At 38.4% G+C, this 13,443-nt stretch overlaps 1 protein-coding gene across 2 annotated transcripts; it reads right to left on the reverse strand.

Moving 5' to 3' along the window:
- Positions 1–6,230: 6,230 nt before the first annotated feature.
- LOC121955086 (globoside alpha-1,3-N-acetylgalactosaminyltransferase 1-like) lies at positions 6,231–9,970 on the reverse strand. 2 transcript variants are annotated; one of them, XM_042502886.1, is made up of 4 exons: positions 9,812–9,970; positions 9,605–9,647; positions 7,784–7,846; positions 6,231–7,409 (listed from the first exon to the last, which is right to left on the reverse strand). In XM_042502886.1, the coding sequence occupies exons 2-4, from the start codon at positions 9,636–9,638 to the stop codon at positions 6,478–6,480; spliced, it is 1,029 nt and encodes a 342-aa protein (XP_042358820.1). In that variant the 5' UTR covers positions 9,639–9,647; positions 9,812–9,970; the 3' UTR covers positions 6,231–6,477. The 2 variants fall into 2 exon arrangements, with proteins under 2 accessions (XP_042358820.1, XP_042358812.1); XM_042502878.1 differs by having other exon boundaries at positions 9,605–9,650.
- Positions 9,971–13,443: the final 3,473 nt, after the last annotated feature.

The following is a 13,443-nucleotide window of genomic DNA, read 5'->3' on the forward strand; positions in this document are numbered from 1 at the left end:
TGCTAAAACTAATTGTAGCCCACTGAAACTGTTGCAGGTAGCTTTTGTAGACCATAATTCAGTGTGATCTCAAATATAGTTTAGCAGACATTGTAATGACATTCATTGCTTTATGCACATACTCTTCTTAGTTTTCAGAATAAACTGCCTTCCACAAAAAGTACACTGTAAGGGGACCAAGTAGCTGTGCTTAATAGTAAAACCAAGCAGTACATTAATTAATTTGACATCTTAAAGACATTGTAGGAGTTACAGACACTGCTTTCGAATGGTTCATCTCAGGTCTCTAAGACAGTTTACAGTTGTTGCTTTGGAGTATCTTAAGGCTCTTTCCTAGGTCCTCTTCTATTCTCTACATGGGCAAATTAGTACACATTCATAAACTAATTGTTATGCCAATCAGATTCAGCTCTGTGTTTCTATAAAACCAGGATCCTCCAACAGTGAGTCTTCTTTAAATTCTTTAAAAATTGTTTAAAGGGTATCAAGTAGGCTACTGGATGTCTGATACCATCCCCCAACTCAATAAAGAGAAATCAGAAATATGATGTTTTGGCCATAAGACACTTCAGTCTTTAGTGAGAAATTTCCTAACCCGATGCTTTCTGTTAAGTGAAATGCTAGAAATCTAGTAATTATCTTTTTTTCCAATCTAACTATTCATATCATCATGTCAATAAAGTAGATCAGACCTGCTTTTATCAAATTTAGATGTTTTCTAAAATGTGTGGAGATGTATTATTTTGTACAAACTTTAGAAACGCTTTGTAACCCAATTTTGAAAGGTGCTATATTAATTATTATTATCTTGCTTTTAATATAGTATTTAACTACTTTTGTATCTATACACTGAGTAAATTCATATAAAATGGCAGTGTCAGCTGGGACCATTTTTGTAACAGCCAACCTTTTTGTGAACTTCTTTGCCTACGTGTCGGTCTATAATCATCTTTCATGTGGCTCCCTGTAATTAAATGGGATATAATGTGACATCGGCACAATGGGCACAAGTATGTCCCCTGTGTGAGCTGCGCCTCCACTATCTCTCAGTGTCAGTCCCCTTGACCCGGTGATTAGGACCTCGTGTTTTGGTGTGGAGTAGCCTCGGGCAGGGTGGGGAAAGGCCTGTGTGAATCCTGGAGATTACCATACCTCTTCACCCCACCCATGCTCTGACGAGTCACACATACAGTTGTGCACACGTTTGAGACGTCTTACACATTATCCCATCAACGAATGAGTTCTTCCTATTTCTCAAAATAAACTGGCCCACGGAGTTATATAGCCAATTTAACAATGAATACACAAAATCTTCATCTACTCAACCATAGTTTAACAAAACTTTGCCTCAGACTTTGTATACATGCAGATTTTAACTACTAAGTCTGTTAACTTCCAGAGGTGCTCTGGTTAGTCAGACAGGTTACCTGCTATGCAAATAATCAAATAAAGCCTTTGGGGTGGAAAGGACTCATTGATTTTCGAGCTTCGGTGTTTACAGAGGCCCTGAAGGTGTCGCCTCATTGAAGCTCAAGAAGACATTGTGAAGAAAACTTTAAAATGACACACCCTTTGTTTAAGGCTAAACATGAAACACAGGGAGACTGTGGATTACTTATCTGTGAAGCGCTCATTTGATTGTATTGCCAGTTTACTATGAAGATTGGCAACTGACATTTATCTTTCAAATTTGGATAAATGTGCTTATTCATCATCAACTGCTTCTCTTTTCTAAATTGCTCTTCATGGCAGCTCTTTGTAACATCTATAGATCCGTCTGCCTCATGAGTGATTCTGAACTAAAGAGATTAATAATTAAAAGGTGTATTTTTTGGCCAGGCTCTGATTTTAATCAAAGGCACGTGTTTTCAGGGCAGAAGTCTGGAGCCTGAAATCAGTAGCTGTGATAAAGATGCCTTTTTTCTGTAGCTACATCAAAGGGTTTACATATAAAGCTGCTGTTTTATCAGAACTGGATTCCTCCTTATATGAGCCTTTACTCAAAGTAAACTCTAACAAGTGGTGCTATACATACCCAAAATCTTTTGAATCAAATTCAAAGAATGTTGACTTCAATGATGAACACCAATGTTTTAAAAAAAATCTTTCTTGCTTAAGAGGTAAACTTTTTCCGTCACACTTTTCTGCTCTCGGTCTAGTTATTGTTTCTGTTGGGTGAAAAAACAATTAATACAGATACTGCTAATGTATAGAGTGCATTATTTTATTCGTTTTCTATGTATATTTGCATCTGAATAGTTTGCTGATGCGATTTTTGTTTTTTGTTGTTGTTTTAAAACATCCTGCAAGGTTTGGCCAACTTTTTTACATAGATACTAAATGAGCACATTCAATAAAACTTCAAAGACAATGCTTTTAAATATACATTACACTGACATCAAATTGTACGACTTATCTTGTTTTGGGGGTATTAATCAAACAAATGAAAAGATCTCTTCATTTAAATATGGGGTAGATAATAGATAAAAAAAAAACAGTATGCTCTCCTCAATGATCTAAAACGTACAATTTTTAAACCTAACTTAATTATTGTGTAGTAAAACACAACTAAAGAGGGAATTAAATAATCAACACCTAGTCGTGACTGAGTAATTGCACCATCATCAAAAAGTCTCAGGCAGTTTTAATTACCTGAAAGTGACCTGTAATTGACACTAATAAGCAGGCATGGCTGTAGCACAGTGGCTCATTAACTCACACTGTTGCCTCACAGCAACATCCTGGGTTGGATTTTATCCAGATGCTCCAGATTCTTCCCTCAGCACAAACACATGTAGGACAGCTGATCTGCCTCTTGGTTTGAAGGTGAATGTATATGTTGCTTTTTCCAGTCTGTCGATGTAGATATAAGACACACTTGCTTGGGAACTGATTAAAAGTATCTTTTTTTTAACTCTATGTGTTTATTGTTCCCAGTTTGTCCCCATGTTTATTGGCTTAAAGGAATACCTGCGTTGCTTTAATTTTGTGAAGAAAATTTTTACTCAGATACCTCCTTTGACTGAAGGATCCAACCACAGGGAAAAATCTTAACCCTCGTGTTTTCCTGGGGTCATTCTGACCCCAAATGAAATCTTTTGCCAAAAAAATTTTTCTTATACTTATGTGAATAAGGTCTATTGGCCCTAAATTCCAAAACGAAGGGAAAAATGTGTGGTAATGAGTTGGACTGAAGTAAGACTAAAGGTGTAACACAGAATTGATTGATAATTTATACAATATGCTTTAAATAACAGTCAAAATAAGGCCCCAGAGGACAAAAGGTGTATGGCAATCGGGAGGACGTTATTGAAGTCATAGGCAGCTGTGTTTTTATCATTAGCAAAAATATGTCAAAACATCCAGTTAAAAACTTTCACATGACTCATGCAATATAATCCATGTCTCATTTATCCATTCTTATGCTCAGTGCTAACAGACAGCCCTTTCCAACGCGAAACTGAACTGAAAATAAAACTTTGCTCTCTTTAAGGTCAGATCTCATGAACGAAAACAGTTATTTTACCTTACTGAACATGGGAGCAGCTGGACTACTGCTGCCTCGAACAATTAGTTTGTTTTCGTTATTATGTGACTTTGGTGTTTTAAAGGTTTAGTTCTGATTCAGCAAAGTCACACATGGCAGCGGTAGACCAGCAGCTACTGTGTTCAGCAAGGTAACATTACTGTCTTTGTCAAAGGAGTGTGGCTATAAAAAAAGCAGAGATACATTTTACTCTTAGTTCAGTGAACAACTTGTGTTAAAGTTTGTGTACAGATATTTTGATATAGTTTTGCTGTTGTTAAATGCAGCCCCCCTTTTACTTCATTAAGACTTTTTCCTTTTTTGGATCCTTTGTTCTCCATATAGGCATGTAAGGAAACCAAGGATATTTTAAACAAATTCAACCTAATATTGAGTGTTAACAGGGGAAATACTCAGAACAACCTCAGCCTTCACCACTGTATTTCAGCCCATTGGCCAAAATGTGTCATTAGCATCACTCAAATTTAATAAACTACACGGAAGGCAATTAAAACTGCTTTGCTGACATAATCACTCAGAAATTACTGTTATTTACCATTGGATTTTTTTCATACATTGAGGCTAGCAGCAACAGCTGTCAGTAATATGTATACTAAGAAAAGAGACGCTGAATTATAGCAAACACTAACAAGAGTCAACTTGGAGCTCATGTTTTACCATTTTACATTATGACAATTTCACATCATCCCCTCGGAAAAGCTACATATAGGCCTCTTCATCTGCACGAGGAAGATTTATAATCATAGAAATACAGGCTTACATGTATATACGTTTTAATATTAGAGATTTCTATACCACCTCTTCCTCTGCCTTAGGTTATGCTGCTGCCCATATATATGCTCCTTCACTACTAAACCCCATGACAGGGATTAAACCAATAATTCTTTAAACTGCTTTGCATTGTGGCATGAAAAGGGGTACTCAGCATGGATCAGGTAGCCTATGTAAAAAAAAAGCTTTTACATATAGATGACTGAGACATTCATAACAAAATCTGCAGATCATATTGTGTCATATGTGTGCATGTTGCTAAGCAGAGTTATGAGACAGAAGCCTAAAATATATCATGCAATTAAGTTCACATTTAAGAAAATTTGCAGCCTGAATTGACATGTGAATACAGATAATGAGCCCACATAAACGTACTTGTGTGGCAAGCAGTGGACATTTTTTATTGTAGTAAAAAAAATGAAAAGGATTATCTGAAGTTTACCTCCAACTTCACTCCACGTGGCGATCTGGCCCTGAGGACAGATTCTGTTGGCAGTGAGAAAAAGCCATCTGCTGCTGTTTAACTCTCCCATTAAAAGCCAGCACACAAGAAGGAGAAAGCAGAGTGCTGAACGTGGGAACACTTTTGTGTGTGTGTATGTGGGAGAAGAGATAGGCTCACAGACAACAACATCAGGTCATCTGAGTTTATCTTTTACTCAAACTCATACACGGTGAAAATCACAATTTTTTAATGGAATATTACTTCAATACATCCCGGACCAGTTTCACCAATCTCAAAACTGTTTAAACTTTTGCTTCATGTGCCTCTATACGCGTGTAACCTGGAGAGACAGCATCCTGTTGTATCCATTTTACCCCCACCCGATATTTAAAGACCTTGAAACAGCAGCTCTTCCAGTTAATGATTGGCCACTACGGGGAAAGTGTGCACTTACACTGTTGACTCTTATCGCTGCTGACCACAAAGCTGCTGGAGCAGTATCTCTGAGGCTGACATTAATGGAGGGCACAGGGCTTCGTTTAAAGAGACAGGTCCATTTCTTTTTTGTCTGTTGTGGAAGAGATAGCAGGCAGAGACGCTGTTCACACAAATGGGTCTTTAATTGAGAGCAGATTGTGCAGTTTGCTTGTGGGTGCTCGCAGGCTACCATCAGTGTCAAAAAAGAACAGAAAATGACATGGAAATTATGAATAAAGATGACTGGAATTTGTGCAATATCTTTGTTAGTGTACTTTTTGGTGTTTGATTTTTTTTTTTGGCAGAATCAGGAGTGGGAAAAAAAAACAAATAGGCTAGTTATTTGATTTTCATTTCAAAATCCAAAAATGAAAAACAAGTCTTTTTTTAGTTTTTGGGGTCAGAAATGGAATATGCAGAATAGAAATGCCACTTAATTTCCTTTTTCTCTGAAAAAATCCCCAAACAAACCAGAAAACAGAGAGGGGAATAAACAGTCATTTTTTTATTTTCTGAAACCAAAACTTGTCCTGGGTGAAAAAACAAAAAACATTGTTCAACACATAAGCAAACAAATGAAATGAATATAGTTAGTGAGAGAAGTCTGAACTTACTGTTATAACTAGCACTGTAATGGCTTTGAAACCATTATCTGATATCATTTTAGACTTGTCAAATAAGGTCTGCCATCAAAAATATCGTTACAAATGTCACAAATGGTGGCTTTTGGTGTCGTACATGTGACACTGAAATCCCAGAAAAAGCAGCGTTATTCGACGACTTCAGAATGAGAATGGGCTGTTATAACAATAAATTCAGTCTTCACTTTTTTCTTTTATCTTTTTTCTTTTCAGTATTTTGGCGCCCAAGCATTAAACAATGTTTTGTTTTTTTTTTTAACCCAGCACAACCTCTGAGTTTCAGAAAATAAAAAACAACTGCTTTTTCATCCTTGTTTTCTTAAGATTCTAAATTAAGTGTCATTTACTTTTATTTATTTGTAGTTTTTGGATTTTGAAATGAAAATTAAATAATAATAATATTTTTTTTTTCATTTCTATTTCTGAAAGGAAAATCCAAAGACCATAAGGCACACTAACCTCTTTCCATCTACTGTCTTCTTTTAACTCTGTTTTCTAATTGTTAAACGGACATCTTATCTTAAAGTAAATTTAAAAGTTCATGTGGGAGTGAGATCAACATTTAGTAGGTTCGACCAGCAGAACCCTCCTGTCCCTCATGTCTCCTTATCATAAGCCTCACGTTGCCTTCCCAAAGAGACCAGCCTCTGTACGGGCACATCAGGAGCCAGGGCTGAGTCCCACCAGCTGTACTCTGGGGACAGCACACAGGTCGGCCTGTGGTCGATCAGGTAGCGGTTCAGGTAACTCTCCTCAAGGCCCCTGGCCATCACTCCATTAGCCTGGTCCTGCAGAATGAGCAATGAACAGACTTGAGCCAGTTTGTGCATCTCAGAAACCAACCCTCCATACAACTCAGAGGTGTAGTAGTAGTCTCCTTCATCCTCCTCCACACAAGCTGACGAAACCTCTTCGACTTCATAAGGGAATGCATTTCGTGGCATCCCATAGAGCTCTGGGTGCAACGTAGCCACCAGGTCTCCGAGGATTTCCTCTCCCACAGGAGCCACAAACTCCTGATCAATGTCAGCGCAGAAGATGTATTCCACCTCTTTGCTGATTGGGTTTTTGATGGCATCAGTAAGCAGCGCCATTCGGCGCCGCGCCAACCTGTCCCACCCGGGCAGCTCTGCAATAGGAACCACCTTTAGCTCTCGTTCAGGCCCCAGCTCAATGGGGGGATCCAGAGAGCGCGGGTTATCCGTGAGAATGTAGTAGGTGACCATCTGACCGGGGAGGAAGTAGGTTTCAGCTGAAGAAAGGAAACGTCGTATGAAGTGGGCGTAAGTTCCCACCACGAACGCCAGCAGACCCGTACGGATCTCCTGTTGTGCAAATTTAGCCCTGCGGCGAGCTGACTTACGGGTGTCACCCCATACTAAAGGAGCACCCCAAGGTGTCTCCAGAGGAGTTTGTGGCACTGCTTCTTTGATGATCATCATGTCTGTCTTTAGGCTTTGCTTCTCTTTTCCCAAGGCACGATGAGGAGACTCCACACTGACAGCAGCTTTACGTCCATTGAGAAAGTCTAGAGGGGCAAAACATGGATTTATTTTTATTTCAACACCAAACAAATTTTTGTGAATTACAAATGTACACTTTTGTAAAGCTGGAGAAAAGTCACCCAGTTCAGTCTAATTGATCGATCACAACTCACCTTTTAAAGTACTAGATGTCTGTGACTGGAATATTTAGATGAGATGTTTTATATTCGGAATAGTCTTTCACAATCAAGACAAGATACCAAAAAATTTGACCTTACTGAACGAAACGGGACAGGAGCTACAAAGCATGCAAAAACAACATTGCAGTTTTCATTTACTTCGCCACAGGGTATTTTTTCTACGTACACTTTGTGTCCCGGCACAGAATGTTAGAGTAGAACAAATTCTGTACACTCACATATGATAAGAGACAGGAGAAAACAGTACAGGACCAGTTGTATTCTTGCCACTCTGACTGGTCCTGTTTGAAGGACAAACACACACAAGTAAATGCAATGAAATGAAACCAGTACAAGTTGTAATGCTCTTCACGTAAGCACATTTTACTAAAAAATGCTTCCTTAATAAACCCTAACAGGTTAAAAAAAAAACAAGCTCATAGGAATGGAAAGAATGTCCTGATCTCTCTTTGAGAGTGTGGCAACCTGTGATTGCATCAATAATGTTATCGTTAAAGCATATGCAATACTATATGCTCAGTACTACAGCTCATTTAATGTGTATATAGGTTGGACACACATAGGATATAACTTGATGTTTATATACGTCAATAATGTGTATAATGAATTAAAATGCAAGAGGTAGTAGTCTAAACAATGTAAACAGGAGACATGAATATGTGTTGAACATTTTTACGTAAATTACCTAAAATTTAAATTTTACTCATACGTTTAGATCTTAAAGGGATAGTTCACTCCTGAATCAAAAATACATATTTCTCCTGTGACCTGTCGTGCTATTTTTTGTTTTGGTGTTAGTTGCAGAGTGTTGACGATATCAGCCATAGAGATGTCTCCCTTCCCTTCATTATAATGGAACTAGATGGCGCATGTGGTGCTCAAAGCGGCAAAATATACAGTACATTTGAAAAACTCAGCAGCAATGTGCATCTTCCGCTAACTCATCTTGCACCACTGAGCTAGGTTACGTTACAGCTCAGACATGCAGAGTGTCATTAATGTCTACATCTCATGCTGTCATGAGCACAAGCCTCTTTTACATGAGCAGATGCACACCTCCTTCTGTGTAATGATATGGTTGGCGCATGTCCTTTGGCGTAGTTCAGCACCATAAGCCGAGTGCCATCCAGTTCCACTATACACAGAAGACAGACATCTCTAACGAACTACACCCACCAGCCACATCACAGCGCAGTGGGAAAGGTGCATCTACTCATGGGCGAGAGTACGTTGTACGTTTTTTGGGTGCAGTTTGGTAGAAATAAAATAGTTCCTACAGGAAATAGCTTATAATGCTGTATGCTGTTTTGAGCACAAGGTAAGTGCCACCTAGTTGGATTATATTGTAGAGAAGACAGAAATCTCTATGGCTGATATTTCCAACACACCACAACAATCTAGATTGATAAATAGCACTACAGGTAAAAGGAAAAATATGTATTTTCAACAAATTTGAACCATCCCTTTAAAGGATTCTTGTTAACTATTGACATGCAATCAGATAATCACAGTGCAGAAAGTCCTGTTCTGATGTTGAGGAAGTTATAAGTAAAAAGACAATATAAAAAACACATTATAGACTTGCAGTGACAACTGGGACAAAGTATAAAAGTATTAAAACACTGTCATCTGTAATTATGCATGTTATGCTGAGCAAATATAGCAGAAGGGAGACTGGGCTAATGGGTGACTAAGATTTAGGAGAAAAGATTGGTATCGAACTAAAGTTACCCAGATAGACAGATATCTGACTTCATATAGCCGAAATGCATCCCCCTGGTGCGAGTGCTCTTTCATCAGCCAAGAGACTTCGGACACATGTACAGGAGATCTTGAATTAATCAAGGACTAATTTTGCCTTCCTGCACACGTTTGCAGGATCGGAATACTCACAGAAAACCTCTGAGAAAAGCTTTGAAAAGCTTCTGTGTTTTTAACTGAGCATGAACAAGTATGGCACTCACAAATCAATGACAAGTAAGGTCAAAATGACCAGACACGAACTGAAGAGGTGGAGCAATGGGTAAGGTTGTACTGACCTGTGGACATCTTGCAGAACGGAAACAGCGCCATACATGTGACCTGCTGGTGGATAAACACACAAACTTTGTCTGAGCTCACTGTTTTTGTCAGAAAAAAAAACTCTGCTTTTCTCTCTCTCTCTCTGTTTCTCATCGGCTCACTCTGTCTCTTCCTGGAAATGTGCTGTGTAACTCACAGTTTTCCACCAGTGCATATTTTCTTACCGTAATCCCTTGTTCCCTCTCTTGTCCTTGCTTTTATAATATTTTCCACTCCCTTTTCTTCACATAGCTTCTTTCCCTTTCCCCCTTACTTTCCCCCCGCCAGGCTTTTTTAGTATTCAGTTTTGGAGAAAAACCAAAGCAGCCAGATGTTTTGGGAGTTTGGGCTAATGGGAGGAGCTGAGGAGAGGATAAGGCAAGAATTATATATACAGTTAAGAGAGACTTTAACATTCCTCCCTCCTACTCATGTTGAAAGTATGACGATAAATGATGTCACTCAACACTCTTTGGGGGTACCTCAATGCTCATATTTTCCTCAGTTCATTCTCCTGACAGAAAATCTCACTCTACATACAGTATCTCAAGTGTTTCATGATCCTTCATAGAGGAGAGTTAGTAGGAAGTAGAAAGTCGTAATACTGCAATGAAAAGCAGGCTGCAGTTCACATCAGCATGTTGTTTTACACCTTCTGTCCACAAGGTGGAGGCACTCAAAAGGACATACAATGGGAAAAGCTATTGCATGTCAACAGTAAATGTAAAGAGACAACATACTCTAATGAGGTTGTAATATCTAAAATCAAGGTGTGATTTATATTTAAATGTGAGGAAACAATGGCAAAAATATGTCTTTTTTGGATTTAAAAACCCTACATAGGATCTCTGTCATCTTGCTGCTGAACTCTGTGATGACTTTTTTTTTTTTTTTATGAGTTTGAGCAATTATGAGTGTTTTATTTCATTATTTAACAGATTAAAAGTGTGTCTCATTAGAGCTGGGCCATGTGGCCAAATGTTAAAGGGACACTTCACCCCAAAATTCAAAGCACAGTTTATCAGTACGGATTGTTTTGGTGTGAGTTGCCTTGTGTTAACGATAGCAACATTTTTTTCTTTTAAAATGGATCTAGATGCCACTCATTTTGTACTGAACTACACCAAACTACACCTGCCAACTGAATCACTGTGCAGTTGGAAGCATCCATCTACTCATGGACAAGAGGCTCGTGCTGGTGGCAATGAAAGATTGTAAACGTTAATGGCGTCCTCAGCTGCGCTGTAATGTTAGCCAGCTCAGTAAGTGAGCAAGCAGTAGATGCAAACTTTCTTCTGCGTGGTGGTATAGTTGGTGGTGTACTTCGGTAGAAATAAGATTCCTGTATGAAACTGCTCGCAACAAGGTCAGTGAATTTTCAAATGTTTTATTTGTGCCACTGTGGCATCCTGAGAAAATACAACCTTCTTGCATTTGAAAACTTCATAATTTACATTAATATCAGACTGGTTTTTAAATGTCTTCATAACTTTGTATCACCTCTGTTTTCTGCACTGATAAAAAGACGTTTGAGCTCAAGCCAAATGAACACACGAGCCTCCTACAATGGTGACTGCATAGTTCCCAGGTGTACAACATCATTTGGACAATCTGCCTTCTCAGTAAAAGGCGTTAACCTGTGGAACACTCTACCCACTCACCTGAAACTGGAGACTGATACAAATGCTTTTAACAGAGGACTAAAAGCATGGTTAAAAGCAAACCAACAATGTTCACATGTATAAATATGGACTTAGTTTAATATTGTTACTAATATCACGGTTGTGATCATGTATTTTGTTTGTCTTATCTCCTATTGCTGGTCATATGCTCTGTGATCTTTGAATATTACTGCTGCGATCATAACATCTGTTTGTTTTACCCCATATTCTTAATCATATGCTCTGTGTTTTTAGAAAAGCCGCCTATGGACTGGTGTTGAAAATTAGCACGTGTGCTATACACACCTAAGCATTGACATCTGGTCTGTCCACTGGGACAGTCACAATGTACTTGTGATGTCCATATCAAATAAAATAAACTTAACTTAACTTAACTTATTTGAGCACCATAAGGTGAGTGCCATCTAATGCCATTATATTGGAGAGAAAGGAGACATCTCTATGGCTGATAACTAAAACATTCTGCAACTTACACCAAGACAATCTAGATCTATAAATATACTACAAGATAAAAAATATGTGGTTTTGATTTGGGAGTTTGTTTGTTAAGATTTTTTTTTATTTGTTCACAATTAACAATTATATATTTACACATGAAAGGCTGTTATACGTATTTAAACAAAAGTCTGCGGCCATGCAAACTACAGCCTGATAGCATGCTAACATTTGCTAATTGTACTAATATTTCCCCTTATGCTTTGCTATAATATACAGACAGATGTCACTTTAGTCTGTTGGACATAAACTAAACCACAAGGCAAATTTAAATTTTGACCTGATGCTGATCAAAGTCATTTATCTAGAGACCATGAATATTTACAAAATTCCATGACAACCCATCCACTAGTTGTTGAGATAATTAAGTCTGGACCAAACCCTACTGACTAGACCATCATGACACATTTTCAATATTTGGTTTTTACATATATGGACTGTCAGCACCACTTGCTTCCATTAAGTAGCAGACAGATCTGGTTAAGCTTCAGGACAGACAGAAACTTGAGAGTCTGCTGATTTATTCATCTGCACCCAATGTTTATGTTTCATGACAAAATTACCTTTGTATTCACATTATACTGTGATATCTTGAGAGGCTGGGAGCTTTTCTCTTGGATCTTTGGAGGTGTGGGTTCAGTAATTGAAGAAATTATGCTTTCTCACTTAAATTCAGTGTATTCAGTCTTCTTTGGCAGGTCTTATTTCTTGCCGACAGAAGTTAAACTTCTCTGTCAACCTAAATCATGTCTCTCCCCACATGCACTGTTCCCCCTCCCCTTCAGCTCTCTGACTAGGGCAATCTGCTGTTTTGTTTCAGTTGAGCAGCAGTCATTGTCCTGACTGCCCTGCTGGCTTACTTTGGGACTTGTAGTCTTTTACTGAATGCCATGATGGTCTGTAGTCCTTGCTGCAGCCACAGGGAGGGAATGACTCTACTTCTCATGACATCACAATACATACATGTATTTTTGCAGTTGTCTCTGTAGTCCAGCATTGCACAAGAACTCTAATTCAACTCATTTAAACTGATATCTCACCAAACTCTATATTCTCATTTATCTACTACAGGCTGATCCTTTAGCCACAGCAGGTGTCTGCTCCCAGAATTACAGTATGCTGCCAGAGACTCAAACAGACTCAAGAGGTCACTTTGCAATTTATTATGATAAATCTCTTTTTTTTTTTGTACATCGATACAGAAATTGCGACATAATATTGGTTTGTGTAAACAACTTTGGACTGAAGCATCAGTCAAAAACAAAAACATAAAGGAAACAGCACAGGCTACGCTAAATCATGGATAAATTACAGGGTGCATGTGAAGCGTTGTCCCAAACGTCTTCTTCCTCCTGTCACCTTGTTGGCAGAGAAGCGGGGCAGGCAGTTCCAAGCTGGAGAATAGAGACTCTGCATAGAGGATTCGTAACTATTCATGTCATAAACACTTACACTAGCATCTCTAAACTGATTTACACTATGTGGACATGAGTATGCACATTTATTACAGCGTATATTAAGGCGTTCAAGATGAATGTGCTTGAAGGTCGCGGTGCAGAGCCTCTATTCTACAGTTTCTGGTCAGTTTCTGGAGTGTGATAGGTCCATTAAATATCAAATAAATAATACTAGAGAAGTAA

Source organism: Plectropomus leopardus, chromosome 2 (genome assembly GCF_008729295.1).
Source record: "Plectropomus leopardus isolate mb chromosome 2, YSFRI_Pleo_2.0, whole genome shotgun sequence".
Taxonomy (NCBI): Eukaryota; Metazoa; Chordata; class Actinopteri; order Perciformes; family Serranidae; genus Plectropomus; species Plectropomus leopardus.

Bases quoted from the DNA above. Each gene is read 5' to 3' on its own strand.
- LOC121955086 (XM_042502886.1), bottom strand. From the start codon at position 9,638: ATGGCGCTGTTTCCGTTCTGCAAGATGTCCACAG. The intron at 7,847-9,604 runs GTCAGTACAACC...TCCTTCAAACAG, and splicing joins GTTCTGCAAGATGTCCACAG to GACCAGTCAGAGTGGCAAGA. The intron at 7,410-7,783 runs GTGAGTGTACAG...TTGCCCCTCTAG, and splicing joins TCTCCTGTCTCTTATCATAT to ACTTTCTCAATGGACGTAAA.